The sequence below is a fragment of the Grammomys surdaster genome, unplaced genomic scaffold (assembly GCF_004785775.1).
Source record: "Grammomys surdaster isolate TR1022 unplaced genomic scaffold, NIH_TR_1.0 724, whole genome shotgun sequence".
Lineage (NCBI taxonomy): Eukaryota > Metazoa > Chordata > Mammalia > Rodentia > Muridae > Grammomys > Grammomys surdaster.
Window position 1 is genome coordinate 720,134 of NW_021605143.1, and position 26,215 is coordinate 746,348.

The window sequence follows — 26,215 nt, forward strand, 5'->3', positions numbered from 1 at the left end:
CTCTCTCTCTCTCTCTCTCTCTCTCTCTCTCTCTCTCTCTCTCTCTCTCCCTCCCTCCCTCCCTCTCTCTCTCTCCCTCCTTCTCTCTCTCTCCCTCCCTCCCTCTCTCTCTCTCTCTCTCTCCCCTGCCCCTTCTTCTTCCCTCTCTCTAAGAAACTGAATTTCTTGGAGGCAGGAGCTAAGCTAATGTTTCCTATGCAGTTCCAATACAGTGCTCGATCCATAGGCTCCCAAAGAATGCTTAGCAGGTTTCTTTTTAAGTCTCTTTCCTCATATCTCGTATTTTATATTCTTTTCATCTGGCAGAGTCACCAGTCTCTCCCAGTAGAAAAGCAACTTTTCCGTGCTGCTCTCTTCATTTAGAAATGTGTCCCCTCCTCCACCCATCCCATGTTTGGTATGGTGCTGTGCTAATCAAAATCACTCTTCCGATGCTAGGGTGTACAGATTCTGTGGTGATCTCCAGGAAAAGCCCAATCCTGAAAGCAAGTAAAGCTGGAAGATCTGGGGTTAGCTTAAAACAGGTCAAGGGCAGAGATTTGGCTCGTCCATTTCTTGGCTTTCCAAAGAAATAAATGGGCCACAACATTCCCTCTTTCTGAAGGACTTGTACCCCCTCTGTGTTCCCATAGCAACTCTCCCTGTGAAATGCCAGGCCTTTCAAACAACCTCCTCATTCAGTGGCATAGTACTCTCATGAAGTGCAGGTAAAGAGGGAATTACCAGCCTATGTGCATCTTACAAAAGCTCCTGGGAGGGGCACCACCCGTAAAGGTTACATGGCAGAGAGTGGTATATTATGCCAAGCTCAGAGCCTCTTTACAGCTTCTGCTGTGCTGGACTGGGTGGTAATTTCATGACTACATGTCAGAATGACATTGACATTAGGGATGGATTCTCTGGTAAATGGGAAATTTGAGCTCCTGGGTACACCATGTAAAGTAGCCAAGAATAGTGGGGAAAACCAAACAAACACCCCAACAACGACAACACCGGTCCATGCAGCAGGACCTAAAGTTCACCTTTCTTTCCCTTCACCTAAAGCCTTTACTAACTTGCCTGCCTACCTTAAGAGACAAGCAACAAGACTTAAAAATACTAATAATAACCTATTCTCTTAGCTCTTTATTTTCTTGTCTCTTGGGTTAGTTACAGGAGGGCTATTTCCTATTACAAAATCATTACCTGCACACAGAAGGTGCTCAATAAATGTTGTCTGTTGGATAATGAACAGTCCATTATCTGAGGTGAGAGAAGATCCTAACATGTTAGTCAAAAAGCTAGCTAGGGTTCTAGTGATGAACCGGAAAACTGAGGAGCCTGAGGAAAATTAGATGCTTAAAAAAAAAAAAAAAAGATTGGTTTGCAAATAGAGGCTTTATCAGTTACAATTCATACATGAAGTATAACTTTCATAATTTAGAGATAATGTTGCACACAAAATGAAAACAATTTAACATCACCTCCTTCTAAACTCCTTCATCTTCACCACTTATAGAAAGTCCTTTACTTATAAGAATCATCTTTTGTACACCCAACTCCTTAAACAAATGAACATCCTCTATAATTCAGTAGCTCTGTAATTTATCATTAAAAATAACTAGATTTACTGATAATTTGCATGTAGTGTTTCTTAAACACGCCTTCTGATAAAGAAAGAGGGTGTTTGGACCAACACACAAGTGCGATCCTCACGGCTCAGGGATTTCCCAGAGATTTCGTCCTCGCAGAGCTCACATGAGAGACGGGAAACTGGTAATGACGGCAGGCCTTCTCTGTGAGAGCGCAGGGTGTAACTACTGTGGGTGGCACAGACTCTGTCACCAGAGCTGACTCTGCCACTGAGGTACACGGAAGCCACTGACAACATGTAAACAAACAGGAGTGGCTGTAATTCTGTAGAACTCCACGGACACACAAACTTTTCACACATCCAACCACGTGGGAATAGACAACCCATACTTAGCTCTTGGGCCACACAGGACAGATGGCACCGATCCGGGCTGTGGCGTAGCTAGTACCAGTTTCTGACGAAGGCCAGACGCTGCACTGGAACCCTCTGAGAATTTTTTAAAAACAGAGATTGCTAACTCCCGCCTCAGGGGTGGTTAAATGAGTCTGTGGAGAGTCCAGGGAATCTGGCCCACCAGGGAGCAAGCAGGTCATCTTTCAGCCCGTCACATAGCCCATCTCCATCTTCCCCTCCCTAGCTGGGGGTCAGATGAACCACTACCCCTCCCTGGATCTCATTTTTCACATTTAGAAAATGAGAAGCCTGTTGGTTGGGCATGGCAAGTCCTTTCTAACCTTGTTAGCTACGGTTTAGAAATTTCACAAGACATCCATGATGAAGCACAAAAGGCAGCATGCTGTGCTACTGAGGAGAAAACCTGCCATGAGTTATCCTTCCACTTTACATCTGGCGGAACTCTCAGAGTTATTTTGCCCCCTTATGTTAGTCCCAAAAGACCAGGGATGAGTGTGTTCGATATTGCCTAGGAAACATAGCAGGAGCAGAAGCTGGCAGGAGGCACTTCCTGGTGGCCTAGCGCTATACACCTTGTGAGCATGCGCTGTGCTCCCTCCCTCCTCCCCCCACTGGACCATAAGGTTCTCATGTAGTGCCTGGGTCAATTCACTGTCTCAGTTATAATCAGACAGCATGATTAGAAGGTGGTGGAAACTGGGAGGCAGGGCAGAGCTGGAATGAGCAGGCTTGTGAGGGACTGGGAGGCAGGGAAGAGTGAGCAGTTGAGGGACGGACGGACAGGCATGTTTTCTCACTCCTTCCTGCTGCTGGTTCCTGGCTGCCAGGAAGTGAGCAGCTGTCCTCTTCTATGCCCTTCTGTCATGACGCCGTTTCACCAACGGCCGGAAGAAACGGAGACTACCGACCACGGGACTGGACCCACAGAAATCAGGAGCCAAAATGCATCTTCTTCCTTAAAGTTGATATTCTCAAGTATTTGTCCCAGTGGTGGAACAATGAGAGACATAAACAGGTATGACCGGAAACCCACTGACAAAAAAATACATAATTGATTTTTTTGTTGTCGTTTTTCTAGTCAGAGCCTCATTATGTAACCCTGGCTGTCCTCAAACTCACTCTGTAGACCAGGCTGGCCTTGAATTTTCAGATCCACCCGCCTCTGCCTCTGAGTTCTGGGATTAAAGGTGTGTGCACATAATTGAAAATGTAAAGCGTCTACATGGCTCTTTGATCGACCTCAATCATCCAGAAAGGAAGACTCAGCCCTAGTTCCATGTGGCTCCAACACCAGGCCCTTTCGAAACATGGCTGGGGAGGGAGTGAGCCTGAGACTTTTATGAGAGTACTTCTTAAGCAACAATCACTTGGTGCCCATAAAGTCCAAGACTATTTTATCCAATATGTCTTAAATTAGATCTTTGTGAAGTAAATGAGTTAAAAGGAAATTGAAATTGGACTGTGGTTTACTGCCCAAGGGGAAATATCCGTTCATAACAACAGCCGGCGAAGGTTTCTGAGCCCACAGCCCATTAAGAGCAGTGGGACGGCTCTTAACAAATTATGGGGTAGAGTATTAATAAATGTGCTACATTGGCATAAAGCAAGTCTCCTAAACCACACAGGCTTTTTCACCTCCAGTTAACTATGTGGGGCTTGGAGCATGTGACTTTGGGGTATGGCCACGGTTAGCGCAGGATGCAGTCTTTCCTTTGGGCCCACAGTTAGGGGAAGAGTCATTGTGCAGGGCCAGGTATAAGCACATTCACATGGAGGTACAGTTCAGATGTAGCACAATACACAGCTTCACTGTACTGCAGTGCAGCGTGCTTATTAGCATATTCTCAGCCCCGCACCCCAAACTAGAACCGTTCCTGGCCATCTAAAAAGTATAAATGGAAACAAGCGAAGGTGGGTAAGAAGAGATGCCATGTGGATCTGTACCCACCACGTGGCCAGAGACCAATGCATAACAGAAAGTATTGTACGCAATCAGTGTCCGATAGTCCCTGGTCAGTGGTATGACATATGGCTCAGGGGTGTGTCCTCACTGCTAAGTTCTCAGTCTCCTAAGAGGCAAGCAGCTCATGACCTTCTGGCTCTACAGACCCACCTAGTCCACAGAAGGGTAGTTGGAACAAACATTCTTTTACTCTCTCTAGCTACAACCTCGACAGCAGGTAATGATGACAGTCTCTAGAGCCTAAAATTGGTACCATTTAGATCTCCAGGACAGCCCAACCCTCTCACTTTGGGCTGGCTTCTACAACCGAACACTCTTACCTGCCTAAATCTGTTATGTACACTTATTCCCTCAGCCTTGCTGCGATTGTCATTGCTGTCTATTTGAAAGGATTTAGAATCACCACAGAAACACATTTCTGGGTTTGTCTATAGAGGTTTTTCCAGGAGGATTTAACTAAGGACAGGGGGCCTGTCCTAAATGAGAATGGTAAAAACAGGCTGGAAGCCAAGACCTTGAATGTCACCTGGAGCTTCCCAGTTTGAGAACAGCTACCTGGAGAAATATTTCCCCTTGAAAGTATAAAGGTTTGCTGCAACCATAATACAAAAGGCTATGCAGGTAGATAGAACCTGGTGGTACTGTCCAGATGGTACTGGGTTTCTAGCCATGAGAGATATAAAAGTGAGGGGCCCTCAAGGCTTGTGCTGTCAGGCGGTTGGTGGCACATGCCTGTAGTCCCAGCACTCTGGAGGCAGAGGCAGGTGGGTCTCTGAGTTCAACACTAGCCTGGTATACAGACTGAGTTCTAGGATAGCCAAGGCTACAAGCCAGAGAGACTCTGTCTTGAAACATGCCCTCCCCCCCCAAAAAAAGCTTGTGCCAAGGTTGGGAAAGTCACTGAGGCCAGGCAAAGTGTGGGAGGGCTGGGTTCCCCGTATGGAGTCCTTGAGAGATGGCTGCATGATGTTGGGAAGTGAAGCCTAACTTGCAAAAAAAAAAACTCAGAATGTGGCATATCTACAGAGGAAGGGTGCAGCCATAGAGTGAATTTGTGCTATAACACCCCACACCCAAAGCTCTGTGTGCTGTAGGTACAGTAAAGGATAGACACCCAAGGCCATCGCAGGACAGATGATCCCACTACAAGCTGATGCTAAGCAGGGAGCTGCAGGATTGGTGGCTGCTTACTGAACTTGACCTTGCTCTGGCCTGGTCTTTCCCTGTTAGGCAGCTGTCTCTCCACTCTGGAGTGGGCGGTGCTAATTCTCTGTCGCTGGATGCTGTTAAGAATGCAAGCTGTACCGTTCACTTACTAGAAGCTTACACGTGAAAAGCTTGATTCGAAGCTGAGGCTTTGGACCTGTGAAGGGAAGACCCACTGTGAACAAGGGTGACTCTGTTCCCTGATCTGGGGCTCTGCACTGGATAGAAAGGAGTCAGCCAGTGAACTAAGTACGACATTGGACCCTCTGTGCTTCTTGTATATAGATGCAGAGTGACCAGGTGCCTCTTGCTGTCATGGCAGACTGTGCCCTTCTTAAACTGTGAGCCAGTATAGACCTTTCCCCCAACCCCCAAGTTACTTTTTGTTGGCTATTTGGTCACAGTAATAGAACAGTAACTAATATACCAAGATTTTCTCAGCAAGCAGGGGATGTGATGTGAGGCCCATGTGGCAGAAGATTGACAGGTCACACATGCTTATTATATGTATGACTGGATCTCTTAGACATGAAGAAATTATACAGTGAAAGTCAAAGACCTAATAGCTCTGACCAGCCCTCTGTCAGGAGCTCAGCGATATGGTCAGCTTTCCAACCCTTGGCTCACCCACCTCTAAAAAGTCATTGATTTTAGCTTTTGAAAAGTCTTCTTACATTTTCAAATACCATGGCGAAGACGTGGCTTGAAAAATGGCTAAGAGAGCCAATACATTAAATTTCTAAACAAAACAAGGAAGTGTCTGCAAGTGATGGCAGAAACCCCACACAGAACATCTTTCTGTAGCACACAGCAGACAGGGAGCAGAGCTGGGCATTTTTTACTGTGACTGACAAGTTCCCAGACCACAGCATGCAAACCTGGTTCTTCCACACACTAGTTGAGTGAACAAGCAAGTTACTTGGATAAGGTTGATTTTTTTTTTAAAGCTGGATTTTCTTTTCTAACTTTTAAAAACATGCATCAGGGGCTAGAGAGATGGTCAATGGTTCAGAGTACTTGCCACTTACTCTTCTGGATGGCCTGGGTTCAGTTCTCAGCTCCCACATCACAGCTCACAACTGTCTGAAACTCCAGTTCTAGGAGATCTAAAGCCCTCTTCTGGCCTCTGCAGGACCAGGCACACACATGGTGCACAGACATACATGCAGACAAAATACTCATTCACATAAGCAATTAAAAAGGAAAAAAATCATCATAATACCAACATGTCTTTAATACTATTAATCCTGAGATGTCACAGAAACTTGGCTAACTGGAATATCAGTGTTGCTTTCAAAGACAAAAGTAAGAGGCCTGAGGGAGAAAAGGTCCCATTTTGAACACTCTGGTCACCTATGGGGAACCCACAGGGAATGTGCTGAGTTGTAAAGAAGCAACTACTCAGAAGGTATAAAATCAGAGGCCTGGTGCTGAGATGGGGGGGGGGAGGTCGCCCAGGGTGAGTGCCAAGAGAATACACAGCCCAAGGCCAGAGCCTTGAGCAACAGACAGCAGCATGGAAGGGAGAGGGGAGAGGAGAAAGAAGGAAACAGAAAGGAATCTAAGCTGTAAGAGACTTCAAGAGAATTCGCATGGAGGAAGTAAAGAGTTGTAAGTAATCACGAGACTTAACCCAGCTGAAGGGTTCAGTGACATCAAACTTTAAACACCATCCTCCTGTGGGAGACCTCGAGGCTGGCATGAGCAAGGCAAGGCTTTGCCTTGGGGATGGAGGGCTCAGGGCTCTGTGGGTCTTGATGACATGGGAAATGACTGGATCAGCAGGGAGACGAGATCCAGACGAGACAGAAGAGAGACTACTTACAGTTCATAATTGGGGGTGAGGGTGGGGGAAGTGAGGGGAGAGAGCGAGCAACACTAGGGGAGAGGAGGATAGAAAGTACAGAAAGAGAAGGGATAATCTGTGGCCAAGAGCTTTACCATAAAGCTCCAGAGGACAGGAAGGAATAGGGCAAAGGCAGCAGAGCCCAGTCTTGAACAGCAGAAGGACAGCCCTATCCCCTGAACCAGAACAGCTTTTTGCTCTAAGGTGAGTGTCCACAGGCTGAAGTTTGCAGCCCCAGCAGAGCATGCAAAACATCTTCAGATCCTGAATCAGACACCCTCTTGGTAGGACCACAGTTAACAGAAATGGCCTGGGTCAACCAGGTTGTGTGTAAAGAACTACTCACAATGTCTGTGTGACTTCAGAAACAGTAAGTAAGAGAGGCCTCCTGCGGAGGTGACAGCCTCGTGCTGTGACTAGGAAAGGGTTAAAATGAAACTATTTCAGAAAACGATTGATATGATCGCCAAGACATCATCCATCACCTAAATGATCATTATCAAAGAGAGCAACAGGCCAACTTCTATTAGAGTAAACTTTTTATAACCTTCAGCCCGGGGAAGGATCCAGCAGACATGGTAGCTGCTTCATCCTAGGATTCAGGTGAACACTGGCTCCTGTGCGTACAGCTTAGCGCTTGGGAAGCAGAAGCTCTTTTCTGGGAGGAGTGATAGGCTATCATGTATCACAGCTCGGGGTGATGGTAAACTGTGTGGGGTCCTGTGTGAGGAGACACTGTAGAGAGCTGCATTGTGCCGTGCCCCAAAGATGGCGCTGGCTTGGCTTTGACTTCCACTTTTCCATTGCACTCTCTGTGATAAACAACTCCTTCTATGGTTATGGGGCTGCGCATCCACGGGAATGATCCTACGTCAATCTAAGGTGACCTGATGTGCACCTATAGGGGGATGATACATGGCAGATGCTCATTGGCTCTTACAGGGATTTAAGCTTGGCCCGGGTGGAGATCGGGGCCACTTCCCCCTCTGACGACTAGCTGTAAAGAATTCCTGAATAAACTGCTTAGAGAAGGAACCTGGTAGTCATGTGTCTTGTTTCTGCTGGACAGAAAGGGCGCCGACAAGACACAGCACTGCAAACTGTATAAATCCCATAGCCTCAGCCTTCCGAATCTGGCCCCAACTCTCCTGCTCAGTCTTCTTTCCCTCTGTACCTCAGTCACTCCCTGCCTCCCACTTACCTCAGACAAACAGGCTTTTCTTACATCTGTGGCTTCTGTCCCCATGCCTTTGTCCCCATTGTGTTTCCCACTTTTCAAAGTTCTAACCCATCCCTCATTTCTGAAGTCCAAGGCTTAATTCAAATACTACTCTCACTATAAAATCACCCTCCCCCTTGCCCAAAGGGGCGCTGTACAATATACTATTGCTTTGGGGTAAAGAACGGATCTTATTCCATCTCTCCCACAAGAGCACTGAGTGCCTTACTCCAGAGTATTTTCTGGGTTAAACTGATCACGTTTTATGTGCAGCCATCGACGTGGGCATGTATTCCACACCAGGGTCTCTTTCCTCAGAGTCACTTAATAGAGAAAGGCTAATAACATGAAGAGAAAAATACTTAGTTGGGTGGACACGACCAAAGGTTTGTCCTGCCAGTAAATGGACAAATACTAAAGCAATACATAGAGGAGATTACTAAGATCTTAGACAAAGTCCTTTCTCATCCGAGGGTTCTGTCAGGAGTGTGGAAAGCACAGTGGGCACCCCACAGTGATCCAGCGTCTACCAACATCTCTAAATCACCAAGAAACCCATTTCTTGATCTACTTCTGAGCTGTTAAACAACCCCCCCCCCGCCGTGAAATAGAAAGATAACCAGATTTCCCTACCCAAAGAGTTCAGTTCACTTTGGAATGTATGAAAATTCTACATTTAAAAATCCTATTGCTATCGCTCAGAACATGACGTTTTCATGTGCATCACACCCTAGAAGCCTCATTCACTCAATAAATACTGACTGAATGGTTACTAGAGAGCAGGCCCTGCTTTAGCCGGTGAAGGCGGAAGATGAACAAGAGCCAACAAATGTCCTGTTTGCCAGGTGCTTTGTGGTGAAGCAAAGCACAGCAGGATCGGAGGTATGCACTGCTATAGATGGGAAGGCCAAGCTATGGCCTTTACAGACACTGAAAAAAGTTAGGTGAGCTAATAGTCCTTAGTGCACCTTAACTTTCTATACTAGAGAAACTACAGACCCTGCACGGTTAACTGATACAGCTAAGATTACCCAGAACTAGATGGGGACAGGATCAGAAACAAAACTTTCCAACTCTTTAACAACTCACCAGCAATTGGTCAGTCACACCCGATGGATACAATGTAAGCCTTCCCTAACAGCCTGACTCTCCACATCTGTTGATACATTTGAAACAATTTAGGAAAGGCATACCAGCCAGCAGCCCAGGGAACTTGTGCGTGCGTGCGTGCGTGCGTGTGTGTGTGTGTGTGTGTGTGTGTGCGTGTGTGCGCGCGTGCGCGCACATGTGTGTGTTCATGCATGTGGGAGGGGGGTGCAGGAGGGAAGAGGAGACGGAGGGGGAGAGACTTAGCAGATTTTCAGGGACCGTTGGCTCTATCATTAGTGGTGGTGAGGAGAGAACTGTGAAACCTGTGGGCACAGATGTACCAGCCATGCCCACACTGAAAGGCACCTGAAATCATCTCTGGAGGCTGAAGACAGACTGTCTTATGGGAACTTGTTGGGGATTAGTTTTAATGCTTTGAATTAATCTGGTCCCCAAAGTCGGGAATCTGTGTGTACAACCGCTGAAATTCTTGTCCCCAATTGGTTTTTGATCTATCAATAAAGAACCAACAGCCAATGGCTGGGCAGGTAGACCTTTGAATTTGGGTGGGCTAGGAACTGGAAGGAAGGAGAATCTCCATGGTTCACAGGGAGTCAGATCAGATTTAGAGCTGCTGAGGGAAAATCATCTGAAATGTAGGTGAGAAGGAATGTGACCCTAAAGGGCTGCCCACAGGAGCCGCTAGGAAGCCTCTACAGGAGGAAAACATGTGCTAGCCTCGGGGAGGATTAGAACTGCCCAGTCTTTGAGCTAGCCAAGGCATTTTAAAGTTAACTGCTGTGTGTGTGTGTGTGTGTGTGTGTGTGTCTTTCACTTGTGAATCAAGATAGCTCCTGGGCAGGTGTGCAGATGCGACCAGCCAAGAGCCAAAGCTATGCAGCTAAACTATGCTACAGAACTCAGAATAGAGAGGACTCCGTTCTGGTGCAGAAGCACCAAGTTAGGTCATAGGAAGGAGCAGCTTCTGAGCTGGGCCTGGGTGAGTGGGAAGGAATTCCAGAAGCTGGGGTTAAAGGAAGAACATTCCTAGAGGAAGTGATGCAGAACAGAGTGGGAAACTCGGAGGGAACAGAGAACACCTCATCACAGGGTTTGGAGAAACATGGGGCAAATAGGAAAGGTGTAACACACAAGCAGAAAGATATGGACACAGGCACGCTCTGCCACACCTGTGTACAGATGAGGACACCAAGGCCCAGGGTATTTTATTTGGCTAGGAGCAAATTGAAGATAAAATGTAAAAGTAAAACCAGGGTTTTGCTTCCTAGTTAGGTACTTGTGGTGGCCTGAAAGGAAATAATCCCCACAGACTCATATGGAGTGGCACTATTGGGAGGTGTGGTCTTGTAGGAGGAAGTGTGTCACTAGGGATGGGCTTTGAGGTCTCAGATGTAGAATTCTCAGCTGCACCGTGTCTGCCTGGATGCTCCCATGCTTCCTGCCATGATGATAATGGACTGAACCTCTCACACTGTAAGCCAGCCCCAACTAACTGTTGTCCTTTGTAAGTGCTGCTGTGGTCACAGTATCTGTTCACAGCCATGAGACCATAACTAAGACACTGCTTTTTCCACTATGCTGTGGGTTGTGGTGGAAGGGAGATGATCTTCCTTCAACAGGGAACAGAAAGTGGAGGGGCTAAACAGCTCAGGAGCCCACATCCAGGTGAGCAATATGGCGGCATTGATAGTGAGCCCAGGGGTCAGGGGTCAGATGACCACATGGCTCTTAGCACCATTAGCATCTAGATTTTTAGGGATGCAGACTGGAGGGGAGTTGGCTTTGTGCTCCGTATATCCATCTACCAGCAATGGGACAACTGAGCCAACTTTCAAAGGCAAAAGCTGAAAACCTGTTGTAATGAATAAAGGGGTGAGATCTAATGCTGGTTCCACCACTAACAGTAACTCTGGCTTTAAAAAAAATTACGTGTGTGTGTGTGTGTGTGTGTGTGTGTGTCTGTGCATATGTGTGTGCTTGTATGTGGTGTGTGCATGTGCAAATGTGTGCCCGTGTGTGTGTGTGTCTCTGTGTGGTGTATGTGTGTGCACATGTGTGTTTGTGTGGTGTGTATGTGCACGTGTGTGGTTGGACATGTTTGTTTGTGTGTGGTGTGTATCTCCGTGTGTGTGTACGCACGTGTGTGTGCTCGCACACAGTCAGGAGTGAGTGGAAATCGGAGAACAACCCATGGGAGTCAGTTATCTAGTAAGTCTCCTTACTCACTGAGACACCTTGCAAACCTGGATCTGGCTTTTGACAAAGTATCAATACCATAAAATAATTAATGATAAGCAAGCTGAATTAAATGACGTCAAAGGCCTCCACATCTTAACTTCCTGCGTGTCTCAGTGTACCTCACTTTGTAGACAAACGAACCCACAGATTGTGGAGTGAGTTGAACTCTGAGAAGCATGCCACTGTTTGGTGCATCAGGAATACAGCATGGTTCTTTAAGACACGTCCGTCCTGAGATTGGAACCTTTGCTTCTGGGGTTTTCTTACAATATGGCAGCCGGCTGGACACAGAGGATGTTCAGTCCCAGGCCTGAGAAACGGGAAAGGGAAAGGCAAAGGCGTAGGACTCGATTCAACCCAGACACCCCCCTCACTGCCTCCTTAGGGAGGTCACTAGAGATATGCAGACGGCCGCTTTAAAGTCAGCAAAGTACTGGGAAGCAGCAGACGGTATTTTCTGCAGTGAAGACAGATGCTGCAAGCAGCAAAGAAAAGCCATTGATTTGATTCTCTAAAAGGAAAAAAACGGGGGGGGGGGGGGAGGAAGAAAGAAGCGGAGAATCCACACCTATCAAAGTCAAGACTTCACAGCCTGCCCGCCCAGCATGCGTGGACTCACAGCCAGGTCTGAGCTCCTCCCTGAAAGCCTAAACAAGGACAACAACAAGATTCCACAATAAACAAAAACGGCTGAGAACAGGTGTCTGAGGTGGTCAGGCTCCTGAGGGATCTGCTATGTATCCTGACATAAAGGATAGTACTTCAGGTTACCTCTGCAGGGAGGCAGGAGTGGGAGTCGGAAAGTGGACCTATAGGCGGGGCTTTTTACCAAATAACTCTGAAATTTTGATGATGTAAATATACAACCTAGTTTTAAAACGAGATAAGTCAAAATACGTATCTGTTTCTTAAACGTACTTATTTGTATTGAATAACTGAAAAAAACTTGAAGGCTACAGGAAGGAAGTCCTAGCATCCAGTTCCCAGATCAAGGGGCGCAAAGGTGTGGAGCTACAGGCTAGCAGCACACAGAGCTGTTTGCAGAGACCAGCTGGAAAAATCAGGAACTCAACAAGGCCCTCAAAGTTTAGGATGGCCAAACCAGCAGTATTTGGAACAGCGCCTGGATGGCGTGATGTGTGGCTCTCAGGGTCCTGAGTTTCCTGGAACAGAAAATCTACATGAATGAAAATCTACATGGATGAAGCTAGAACTTTAGAAAGACAACAGGTCTTCTGTTGCCCATAAAAGAAAGACAGGAAACAAGACAGGGGTCCCCAGAGGTCCCCTCAGTGACAGTGTTAGAAAGGGAGGCTGAGGAAAAGACAATCATCTACCAGGCAAGAGAGCTTATCTCCCAGGAATTATTTACAACAACTCCTGAAAGACAAGCAGAGAGGAACACCCTCTTAAAGTCTCTTTCTCCCCTACAGGCTTTTTATTTGTGACAGGTTAATTCCCATATGCTTCCTTGTAGGAGAAGCCATGCTGATTTAGCCGATGCTAGCCTTGGTTAGTGAGAAGGGCCAGTAACAGGAATATGGGGAGGACCTGAGATAACGTCGAGAAAGCTTGTTCTTTTTAATCAGATGGAAAACTCCTCATTTAGAAGGACGGGTGCATGCCTGCCATGCTCGGAGCCTCTGTTCAAGCCTCAGCACCTCATAGGGTGTGTGGTGCGACAGTCTGTAGCTCCAGAACTCAAGAGGCAGAGGCAGGAGGACTAGGAGTTCATGTGGTTACATGGTGAGTTCGGGATCAAGCTGGGCTACTATGTAAGAATTTGTACCAAGTAGACAGACTGACAGACAGATTATATGTAGGTAGATAGACAAATAGAATATAGGTAGATAGACAGACTATAGGTAGATAAATATTAATGTACAGTGAACATTTATGAACTGCTGGCAATGCTTTCTTGACTTAATTTTTTTTGTTTTATAATAGCCATTAGCCATATGTATTTATGCATTATGTATTTATGTATGTACGTACATATGTACATACGTATGTATGTATTATGTATGTATGTATGTATGTATGTATGTCTGCACCCACTATTGAGAGGGTGTGCACACCAAGGCACTCAGGTAATCTGAGGAGAATTTACAGGTCCTTTCTCTTCCCACATGGGACTCAGAGACCACACTTAGGCCCTCAGACCTGGAGCTTTTACCTGCTGAGCCTTCTCACTAATCTTGGATACAGGTCTCTTAATTACATTTCATTTACAAGACAAAGAAGCTAAAAGCTTTTTAAAAATGTACTAGCAGCATCAGTTCAAAGGGCCAGGCGTGTAAACAAAGATAGTGTACCGGAGCTTTCTAGTGTAAATACACAATTACACAAAACCACGCCATCCCATTATCTGGAAAGCCACTGGCACAGTTATTTAAATGACATCTGTGGCGTGAGGCGGGTCTCCCACAAGGTGACATCAGCTCTCAGGATCCAGGAGCTAATCACCTGGCTAGAGAATCAAACCCGGAGGCTTGGCTTCTTCTCTTGTCTTGTTTCATACAATAATCTAAGATTCCAGCAGACACTGTTCAAGAAGTTTGAACCCTTGGCCAAATGAAGGCTGGCCTTTTACCTGTGTTCCCTACCGGGCAGGGGGACAGAACTGGCTTTGCTACAAAGATCCACCCAAACTATGGGTGACAAGACCAAAGGAACAAGTTTCCCTCGGCCCAGTGTGTGCCACTGTGTCTGCCCCACAAGGCCATGCTCCGGTGTTATATCGGAGAGGTGCACAGACAGCACACTGCGGTCTCCACTACATCTCCAGCCTGCTGCTGTTGCGCTAACAATATCACCTTTAAATACGAAGACGGGATTTAACGGTATGGGTCAGGGAGATTCTACTCAGCTGTAGTATCCTTCTGAACACTAAGAAGTAGGTGTGTTTCATGCATGCCCACATTTCCTCTCTCCCACTCCTTCTGTCTTCCCCTCGAGTTCCCAGGGGTTTCCCGTGCTAGAAAGTGCTCTGTCACTGAGCTATATCCTCACAGGTATGTGTTGTTGTCGCTGTTTTGTTTTTAAAGCTTGCCTGGAGTCAAAACTGGAAGTCTTGCCAACAGAGTTGGCCTGTAAGAAGGCCTGAAAGTGACCCTCAGCAGCAACCAAGTGGGGACACAAGGATCCCAGGTGGAAGCAAGGGCTCGCTATGTCTCCCCACTCGCTCGGGCAAAGACACAGGTCCTTGTCCCCTCTCCCCAGCCTGACGGGAAGGAGCCTCTGCATCTGGATCTCCTCCGACTCACTTTCTGCGTCAAATAGTACGGGTCAAAGTCCTCCAGGGGAACGGCAACCAGGCCTTGCGGGATGTCCCCGTAGATGAAAGGCAAACTCTTCCCCGCCTCCAGGTCACTGTTTGGCTTGGGCTTGCTGTCTTCATCGTCCTCCCGGTGGCTGCCGTCCGCCTTGGGTGGTTTCTTGAGCTTGCTCTCGGCGATGCGCCTCTCGATGTTTGCCAGTGACTCGGGGGTGAAAGGCTTGAAACTGTCAGGGCCTGGTGGTGCGAGCAGCCGCGCTGCCATCTTCTCATCCTGCAGCAGCTTCGTTAGTTATGCTGAGTCCGGGACAGGTCAGCTCTGGAAGAACAGCAACACAGGCAGCATTAATCAATCACTGCTCTAAAAAGGAGGCCAAGATTAAGCCAGCTGGTTTTCAACCTCCATTCACAACCTCTGCCACCAGGCTTCCACACTGAGATGCTTTCATTTTTTTCATCTTAAAAGAAAATCTACGGTAAGAGTGGCTTGGGTGACCTTTGTAATGGTTCTCTGGGGATTGATCAGCCAGGGAGAGGGGAAGACTGAGGTCTCCCTAACTCTGGGCATATTTGTATTTCTTTAAATCCAACCCACTGTTCAGAATCACACACAGGCACTCTGTTCTCTGCTAACAAGGCACAGTTAGAGTTCCCTAGGGCCAGCCTTTGCATGCTCACCCTCCTGCCTCTGGATCTATGCTCAGAAAGAAAGAGTTTTCCTTTAAGGGCAAGGAAAGGGGAAACTGTCCTTCCTCACGGGAATTTCACTTTCGGAAAACAAAACTAACTCCTTAAAACTTTTGCCGACACAAAATATCGATGAAACAGCTCCTGTCTGAATCCATCCTTCCATTTCAAGGTGTCTCAATCTACTGAGCTGTCAAAACTCTGCCCAGTATAAGAAGATTCCAGTGGTATCTTTTTTCAAGGATCAAGCACCCACCAGGAACAAACACAGAAGACATTTTTTAGTGGAAAGGGCTCCCCTCACTCTCACAGACCGCTGCTTAGCCATGAGAAAGACCAAGGGAACTTCCAGATCCCCCCCCATGTGCCAGGCATGTGGCACCGCGGGCCTGGGAGACTGGCTCCTTAGAGACTCAGACAGAAGGGAAGATGGACCAGAGACCATGCCCTCTGGAATGAGCAACAGCACTGGGGCCACACGTCAGGGATTGCTTAGCCCGCATATGAAAAGCCCTTTCACTGCTGCAGACAGAACCCTGGGTTACTTCCATCCAAGACGGAAGCAGAGGGGTCAGGATTCGGAAAAGCACTTGCTCTTGTCCGAATGGACACGGACCAGGGGCAGTTCACCTGCTGTTCCGAGTGGTGCTTCCTGTTTCCAGCCTGGGCAGCATACGGTCGGCCCAGGAAATATACTTCTTAACGTTCTGTCTCTCACACTCCACACATCCTTTAAGAGTATTTACTGACTTAGCGTCACACGCATGCGCGCGCGCACTTCCAGGAAATAGTTTTGGAAGACTAGAGATTGCTGTTTCTGCTCCTACTTAGTCCTCAGGGTCCACTTCCCAGATCTATGTAATGCGAGCCTGCTCAAGAGAGGGACTGTAAACGCTCACTACTGTGAGAGTGCTGTCCCTCAGGGCTCCTTTCACACATCTGCCAGCCCAGACTCTGCTTTCCTGGTGACTGCAGTACCGCAGCTTGGAGCTGAGTGTCTGTAGCCAGGCAGATACTTACAGCACGGGGCTTCCTGGGCAAGAACCATACACCACCCTCCCCTCCCCACCCCCCCACCCCACCTCCACAAACACTGGGTACTTTCCCACTCTGCACCAAACCCACAGGTCCAGGCAGGGGGTGGAGGTCACAGAAATCACTCCGGGTGAGAAGCATAGGACTTTAGAAACACAAGACACTATATATCTCGTCCCATCCACTGGGCAGAAATGTGGGACCCCAAGAGATTGGAAAAATTTGCCTGGTCACAGGGCCACAACCAAAGGCTGAGATGGCTCAGCAGGTAGGGGTGCCTGCTGTCAAGCCTCAAGACCAGAGTTCTAGACCCACATGGGAGAAGGAGAAAACCATTTCCCACAAGCTGCCTTCTGACCTCCATACACATACCATGTGACCTGTTAATAAATAAATACAAACGAATAAAATGCAAAGAAGATATGACCTCAACCAGACGCTCATACCCCAATTCCTACATCTTTACTGTTAAATTCTTATTTTATTTATTTATAGTTAGCCATCCCACCCTTCCCCCCCACACACACACACACTAGTTTCTAGCAGACCGTCTGGCTCATTAAGTAACTCACACAGGAAGAATAGGGCTTCGTGATCTGAGACTTCATTCACAAGATTCCCCAGCTTAGCCTTCCTTCTCCCTCATTCCTCCCATATCCTGAGCAAAGCCAGCAAAACCTCTTGCAGCTGCACCCACTGTGGACTCCGGTCTCAGTGCGCCCGCCCTCGGCCTCCACTGGAGGCTCTGCTCCGCGTGCCTTGCTTGCTCTAGCTTCATCTCCAGAACAGAGCGTGAAGTCTATTGTCATCATCAACATTTAACAGACACAGAAACAGAGGCTTGGAGAACTTTCCCAAAGCCACACTGCCAGAGAGTGATAGTCAGGACTCCGGGCACCTGTAGACACTCAACAGATAGGATTACACCTGGAACCTATGAGACTAAAAGATCTGGAACTCCAGGCTCCACCTTCCACATCTACCACGATCTCAGGTCATTCTCCTCCTGTGCTCTGACTTCGGACAGCTTCGGCTATCCAGGCTGGGAGCTGCCTGGTTCTGTCTTCCCAACTTCTCCAGGGCCAGCCTCCCCTCACCCCCCAAATTAGCCCTGTTCCCCACCACATTTTCAACCTTCCCTTTTCCTTCCTGGATCTTCTCCCTATGTATCTGAAAACCCCCACTTGCTTTACTTACCCCAGGCCTTGGTGACACCCACTGTGTCATTCCTGGTCACATGGCTGTGATCTCCCACAGACTCTTCTATGACTGCCTCCCAGAATCTGTTACCCTCTTTCCCTTAGGGTGCTCACTGGTGTCAACCCATCTGTACACAAGTGACTCAGACTTCTATCACTGGTCCTCACTGGGCCCAGAACAGTCCCCCACTTGTATCAGGGGGCTTCAGACACAGACTCCTAGTTAAAGGATTCCTCTTCCTGCTCTGTCATCCAGCATAGGGTCCCAGTCACCACCTCCAGTCCCTAGCCACCTCAGACCTCCTCACTCCTTTCTCAGCAGCTCCCCCACTCAGGTCCCACAAAAACAGTCAGCCTCCGTTTACTCAGGTATGTTCCCAAAGATCTCTGAGAATCGGCTTTCATAACCTTTTCCTTCCTGCAAGTCCAGCCTTTACACAGCAGACCCAATTTTGTAGCATCTCACTGCGGCTCCAGGCCTCCGGCCACTTCCTGTTTCTCACACAATCCTCCCTCCTGCCTTGCCGACATCTGCTCTGGTGACTATTGTTTGTTTCCTAGTTTGTTACAGTTTCTTTTCAAAAGTAAACACAAGGCAGGAAGCTGTATGGATCTGCAGTGCCCAGTTCAGCCTTTATACACGCACACCAGTGGAGCGCCCCATCTGCTCTTGAGCTCCCTTGTGGACAGTAACCTCCATGGGTTAGTTTCGCTGCTTCTTGATTTCAGACAAGTACAGATAGATACTCATTCAACCTATGGGGTTTGGCTCCATTCCAACCATCATTCTGCGGAGTTCACCTTACTGTGGTCGTTCATTTTAACTGCTGTGTAGTGTTCCATTTATGACCAAAGCACAATTTACTCACCTTACTGTTGTTTAACGGGCTTTGGTTGCTTTAAGCTACTATGAGAAGAAGCTAAGCAGCTCCTAACTCTTGTCTTTTAGTGGCCAAATATATACTAGATTCTTTGTAGCATTTGGCTAGGGGAGGAATGCTGAATTGGAGACCACGTATGTCACAGGGTAGAGGGCTTCAGCTGCCCCAGACCCTTGCCAACACTCAGAACACATGTTCTCAATTTCACTCATATTAGTGGCACCTCAAGGTTTTAAGATTCATTTATTGAGGCAAAATCTAGGTTAACTTGAAATTAAACATTTTAAAGCAAACTACTCAGTCGCAGTGTGTTAGTATTTTGTCTAAGCTTTCCTGCAACAGTCAGGTAGGCTCCGACACACAGTTACTTGGCAACAGCCAGGTGCGCCTTACTCACTATAAAAGGGGCTGCTTGCCCCTCCTCTCTCTCTTGCTTTCCTGTTCCCTCTCTGTCCTCTTGCCCCTTCCCACCCCACCCCACCCCACCCCCCATGTGCTCATGTCTGGCCTCTAATCCTCTCCTCTCTTTTCTCTTCTTCTTCTTCTTCTTCTTCTTCTTCTTCTCTCTCTCTCTCTCTCTCTCTCTCTCTCTCTCTCTCTCTCTCTGCCTCTACTACCCTCCTAACTCCCCTCCCCATACCATGAATAAGCTCTATTCTATACTATGCCATCCTGTGGCTGGTCCTTCAGGGGGAAGGGGTGCCTCAGCGTGGGCCCACAAAGGCAACCTCTTCCCCCACACTTCTACAAAAATATATCCTCTTTATCTTTTTATAAAGATATCACAGTGTATTTGCAAACTCCCTGCTGTGCCCCAAGTACAGGGGTGCCCACTCCCTCACCCAGCCTAGTCTCTCAGCAACCCCCACCCCTCTGTCCAGCTCCATGGTACCAAGAGTATGCTCCATCCTACCACTGCATCTTTTCTGGGTATTAACATTAGCACACAATGTGCAGCTGTTTGTGTCTGACCTTTCAATGGTGTGAGAGTTCAAGGTAAAGTCCCATGGCACGTGGACCAGCACGGCGTTCCTAGTCTCTCTAGACACCTGTACAGCAAGCACATGCTCACTAACCCAGTGACGGACATTTGAGCTCATTCGACCTTTTGGCTGTTGTGAGAACCACAAGCTCTGCACGTGTGACACTCTGTACCTTTCCAATGTTTGTAATGAGAAAAGATCTCATTACCCAGCCCAGGCTGGCCTCAACTTCACCATCCTTCTGCCTCACTCTCCCTAGCATTAGGGTTACAAGTGTGAGCCGCCATGTTCAGCTCCATTCTCAATTCGGTAGAGAACACACCTAGGACAGGAACTTCAGGGTCTGATGACGCATTTGCATTTTGTCTGTGTGTCCGTCTGAGTGTGTGTCAGTTCTCCTGGAACTGGAGTTACAGTCATGAGCTGCCCGTGGTTGCGAGGAATTGAACTTGGGTCCTCTGGAAGAGCAGCTAGTACTCTTCTTAACCACTAAGCCATCTCTCCAGCCTCTGATGGGAAGAGTGTCGGGTGGTTTTGTAGAAGTGTTAAGCTTTTTCCAGTGACTGAGCCTCCGCATCTCATTAGCAAAGGTGAGTTTCTCCACATGCTTGCCATCACCGGGACTCATGGATCTGAAATGTTTCCCTATGTGGCTCTGTGTGTAGCATGTGCACATGTATGAATGTGTGTTTGTGTATAGTGAAGCCTGAGGATGACGCAGGAAGGGTCTTTCAGTGAACTGAGGTAGGTTAGTTAGTCTAGGTGGCCAGACTGCTGTGAACAGCCCCAGGCTCTGCCTCCCGAGTGATGGGATTACTGGTGAGCCACCACATCTGCCTGGTGTTTACATGGGTTCTGAGGACCCAACGTCTGCCCTCATGGCGTTTCTGCTATGTATTTCTCTAAGGGTTTGATGCATTTCTTCACACGACTCTTGGCTCACAGTGGTTCAAGTTTGTATTGTGTTCTGGCGTTTTAGATACCCCCATACACACTTTGTAAACGCAGGCCACACTAGTTGCCCACATTTTTCTACTCGCTCATTTACATTTTCTTGTCTCGAATTGTTTATTTGATGGACAAACTCTTCATCAGATATAAAATATCTACCTCTTTTTTCAGTTTAGTGTTTTGAGACAGGGTTTCTTTGTGTAGAGCTGCCTGTCCTGGAACTCACTCTGAAGACTCAAACTCACAGAGATCTGCCTGCCTCTGCCTCCCAAGTGCTGGGATTAAAGGTGTGTTTTACCATGCCCAGCATTTTCATTTTAAAACTACCTCCCTCTCTATTGTGTTTTTGGCAATATTTTTATAAGTAGTTCTTAATTTTATTGAAATCCAATTTATCAATCTTTTCATCCAAGTCGGGTTTTTTTTTTTAAGAAACAACCATCCCACCCACAGTCATGCATGTGTTCTCCTGTTTTCTTGTAGAAGTTTATTGTGTTACCCTTTTCGTTTAAACCTACAAACCACTGGCAACTGGTCATTGTACAGGTATGAAGACAGAATCCATTTTTCTGATGTCAATCAACAGACCCAGCATCACCTGGTAAAATGTCTGGTCACCGTTACTTCTTGGACTTCTATTTACAAATTCTAACCCTACAGTCTGTTTTTCTTCTTTTCCTTAAGTTCTGGTCATCACAAAAACCCCTCATTCTTCAGAGCAAACTTTGCAAAAAGTAAACAGTTTTCTCTGAGTTTAGAATAAACTCAGAGGTCATGCAATGCAACCTTCCCGATCTGAAAGTCAAAAGAGAGGCGGGACAGCTTACCTGCTACGTAAGTTCTGCATGCAGCCAGTGAGCTAGGAGGGGGGTGGCTAGCATTGGCAGAGAGGGGGAAGGCCAGCACTGGAGAGGGAGGGAGGGAGGGAGGGAGGGAGGGAGGGAGGGAGGGCGGCCCAGCAAAGGGGAGGGAGGGCCAGCGCTTTCTTCATACACTTGATGTTTAAACAATGTCAGTTTGAATTGTACAAATCCATTTATATGCAGATTTTTTGACAATTTGAACAGATACACCAAGTAGGCAGAATTATTTTTTTAAAATCAATGAAAAGTTCAGTGTGTCGTGAATGCATTAAAAAATGTGTGTATAAAAGTTCTGTCTGATCATTTGCTACCATAAAAAAGTTTAAACTTATCAAAGCCCTGAACACACTTAGAGCATACATGATTGTCCCTTGCAGCCTCATATTAAATCATGAATGTATAAAATTAACTGCATTAACTGTAGCACTTTCTGCCCAACTGCTGTAATTCCCCAGTCACTCCATTGCCGTGGTAGTTACACGCTGGCAGACCACTATCTGTCTCTGTGTTAGGGTTTTTTCCCTCTACAGTAATCTGTGCATTTACCATCACATACATTACATGTAACAATGTAACAAACAAATTAAATGTTCACAGACTGTTATCATCATATGTAACAATGTAACAAAGAAGTATCTAGCTATTATCATCAAGTCTCCTGGTCTACAGCAAGACAGCCTTGAGTTTGCTGGGAGCCAGAGCCAGAAGTATAGTTAAAACAACTTGCCTGGCATGCTGAGGCTCAGGTTTTGATCCTCTGTACCATAAAAAGGAAAGAGCCTGGGGCAGGTCAAAGTTATCCTCAGACTTCACTGTGTCCGGGCATGCTGTTCTGAGGTGAGCCAGACTGCTATGTTCACAGAGCCACGTTGTGTCTATGCCCCTGTTCACAGTGCTGCCATCTCAGCTGCTCATTCCTGACCTGTCCCCACTCTGCTCCGGATAATAAAGGAACAGTGACTGTGGCTCTCAGTCCTCAGAGTTTTCCTGAGAGTTTCAAGAAAGACTGACCTAGACTCAAAGAGTTTGGGGTAATAGATGGCTAGGGCTCTCTTCTCTTGGTCATCCAAGAGGAGTAAGATATTGGTGCTCTCTGAAATCTGATGGGCAAGTAAAGAAGGACCCGTGTGGGAGGATAAGGTGTGGAAGACAAGGAAAATGGCTGAAGAGAAGTTAGCACAGGAACAGAATGGAAGTTGGCAGGGTAGTGAGCAGGCATTGCAGGCTAGTGAACAGGCTAGTGAGCAGGCATTGCAGGCTAGTGAGAAGTCATTGCAGGCTAGTGAGCAGACTAGTGAGCAGGCATTGCAGGCTAGTGAGCAGGCATTGCAGGTTAGTGAGCATGCTAGTGAGCAGGCACTGCAGGCTAGTAAGAAGTCATTGCAGGCTAGTGAGCAGGCATTGCAGGGACTCTAGGCAAGGGCATATAAAAAATATGCTGGGAACAGCACTAAGTTAACAGTTACCAGTGAGCCAGATTCAGTGTGGCACACCCAAAATGCCATCTCAGAAGGTTGAGGCAGGAGGATGGAGCATTCAAGACCAGCCTAAACACAAAGTTGGAGAGGTTGGGAGGTGGGGGTAATCTGGGAGAAGTTAGGGAAAGAAGAAGGGAAGAATATGATCAAAATACATCGTATATACACATGAAACTCTCAAAGAATTAATAGAAATACTTTTTAAGGAAAAAAAAGAGACCAACATAAGCTACAAGGTGAGTTCAAGATTAGTCTGAGTTGCATAGCAAGATCCTGTTTGCAAAATAAATAAACAAATAAACAGCAGCAGAGGTGTTTGTTCTGTTAGGAGAAACACACATCTGTTTTGGTGCAGCTGTGCAGCAGAACACTGTCCCCACACATACAAGGCCATTGGCTAAGTCCCTGGCACTGCCAAACAGAAATAAAACCAAACTTGTCTTAGACTTAAAAGAGAAAAAGTTTCATGACTCATATACCCAGTATTAAAATTAATTACAAATGTGGAATCATCAGAATTTTGGTATTGACCTAGAGACAACCATAGAGACCAACAGGCAGAGTTCGGACATAAAGCCTCTCATATGTGGTCAAGGGATTTTCAACATGGATACTATGATGGCTTGTATATGGTTGGCCCAGGGAGTGGCACTATTAGAAGGTGTGGCCTTGTTGAAGCAGGTATGTCACTGTGGGTGTGGGCTTTAAGACCCTCATCCTAGCTGCCTGGAAGTCAGTGTTCAGCTAGCAGCCTCCAGATGAAGATGGAGACCTCTGAGCTCCTCCTGCACCATGTCTGCCTAGGTGCTGCCATGCTCTCATGTTGATGATAACAGACCGATCCTCTGAACCCATAAGCCAGCCCCAATGAAATGTTGTCCTTTATAAGAGTTGTCTTGGTCATGGTGTCTGTTCACAGCAGTAAAACCCCAGCTAAGACAGAAGTCAAGACTGAGCAAAGACAGCCCTATGCACAGTGTAGGACACATGAATGCCACACACACATGTGAAAGAAGGAATCTGGCTTTATAGTTCATGCAACATGAACTCAAAAGTAAACCAATGCAGAAATAAAAGGATAAAAAACTATGAAACTCAGCAGAATACATGGCCAGGAAGTTATTTGTGAGCCTTGAGGTCCAGAGGACCAGGGTTCAGATCCCCAACACTCACAGAAATGGCAAGTGAGCATGGCGGTCTGCCCTTTCATTCCAATGTTAGGAGGGACAGGACACAGGATCCCTGGTGCAAGCTGGCTGTCTGAACTAGCCAAAAGGAACTCTGGGCTCAGAAAGAAACCCCATCTCTGTGAATGAGGTGAGGAGGAACCGAGAAAGAATCTTGTCATCAGCCTCAGGCCTTCACACATATGCATGTATACCTACACACAGATATGCCCACACACATGTGAACAGGACCATACACACAAATGCATGCCACCCAGAGACACATGCAAAAAAAAACTAATTAAATCAAACCATCTTGTGCTTTATATGAAAGTATCAAAAGATGAGAACAAACGTCATAGAATGGCAAAGCACCTGAAGGGGATGGCTAGTCAGATGGCTAACACAGGAACACAGCCAGCAATAGGGAGCTAGAGTTTGACAGGCTGAGGAGACCGAAAGGGCTGCTGAGACCACTCGGAGTAGAGGTCCTTACACACTGCCTGACTCCGGCCCCAGACCCCACAAGCTAGCAGAAGCTAACTGACTCCAGAAAGCTGTCATCTGACACCCACACACACGCTATGGCACACGTGCATGTGCGTGCTCATGCATACACACATACATACATACATACATACATACGTATGTATATCATCCTTCCAACATTTGTTACCTCAGCACACACACACAAAACAAACAACCTAACAACCTACCTACCTACCTACCTATCAACTACCTACCTACCCACCTACCTAACTGGAACCCCAGCACAGGCCTGATTGGAACATAAAACTGTACGGCTTTACGGAGAAGCATCAGCTTTACAGAAGAGCATGGTAGTTCTCCCCAAGTCAGGAGCAGAATTCCTCTATTACCATCGATTACTATACATTACCAACTGAAAGCGGTAACCCGAAAAGATGTTCCCAGCGGCATCATTACACATGCCAAACAGCCCAAATGACCATGAACTGGACATGTCAGATTCGGTATGTACTAAAAACCGAAATTCTACGCAACCTTAAAAGTAAAAGGAAGGTTAACGTGTGTGCCGCGTCACGGATGAGCCTCGACAGCATGCGAGTGAGAGAAACTGGAAACGAACAGGTAAGTGTTATAAGAGTCTATGAGTCTATTTACACGTGTTATGGGAGTTACTTACATGTGTTATAGTTACATGTGTTATAGGAGTTTCTAATACGCCAGCACTATGCTCTGATGAACAAGATTCACTGTGGCCCACAAGAGACCTGGCAGTCTTCTGGGGTAAAGGATAGGTAAATGGGCAGATGACAGCAGTAGGCTAAATTCTCCAATAAAGTAAAACACGCTTTTACAGACTCACAAAAGCAGAACACCTAGCCTGGTTTAGTGGGATCAAGGTAGGCTTCCTGGAAATAGGCAGCATCTACTAAGGCTGAAGGACAGCTGCTAGCATGGGAGTTGGCAGGAGGGTGGGCGGAGCTCTGTGGGTAGGTGGAGCTCTGCAGGTAGGTGGAGCTCTGTGGGTGGGCGGAGCTCTGTGGGTAGGTGGAGCTCTGCAGGTAGGTGGAGCTCTGCGGGTAGGTGGAGCTCTGTGGGTGGGCGGAGCTCTGCAGGGCAAGGAATCTCATACACAGAGCAGGGAGGGCAAGCAACAGGGGTACTGCTACAACCCTGAGTAGACTCAGAGACCCCCACCCCCACCCTGCTGGTGCTGTACTGCAGGCAATCCCCCACTGCTGCACAGCAGGCGCTGCCCCCTCCTCACTAGTGCTGCACTGTAGACACCCCTCCTCTGGCGCTGCACTGCAGACGCCCCCTTCTCTGGCGCCCCCCAGTACAGCACATGCAGTGCACGTGTTCTGTTCAGAACCAAGGCTGCAGTGACATAACTCCAGGTGACAGCTTGAACTTATTAGGTGTTCGTTTTAACTTAGATTTTGATTTGTGTGTTCAGAAACCTTTCACTGTTGACTGTTTTTTAAAAATTGATATATTGTAATACAATTACCTAATTTTCCCTTTCCTTTCTTCCCTCCAAACCCTCCCATTCACCATTCACCCCTTCTTCTCTCTTTGGAAACCATGGCCTCTTTTTTCATTAGCTGTTGTTATATGCACATATGCAAATACACACACAC

The 26,215-nt window shown here is 47.1% G+C and overlaps 1 protein-coding gene across 4 annotated transcripts in view; it reads right to left on the minus strand.

Moving 5' to 3' along the window:
• Scn8a (sodium voltage-gated channel alpha subunit 8) overlaps positions 1 to 26,215 on the minus strand; it is a 170,679-nt gene that overhangs the window by 95,807 nt on the left and 48,657 nt on the right. For 3 of the 4 annotated variants that reach the window (XM_028782252.1, XM_028782255.1, XM_028782254.1), the window contains exon 1: positions 14,836 to 15,111. In XM_028782252.1, coding sequence (XP_028638085.1) covers positions 14,836 to 15,111 — 276 coding nt within the window. Of the gene's footprint in view, positions 1 to 14,835; positions 15,166 to 26,215 lie in introns of those variants that run through there. The other variant, XM_028782253.1, reaches the window with a different exon arrangement.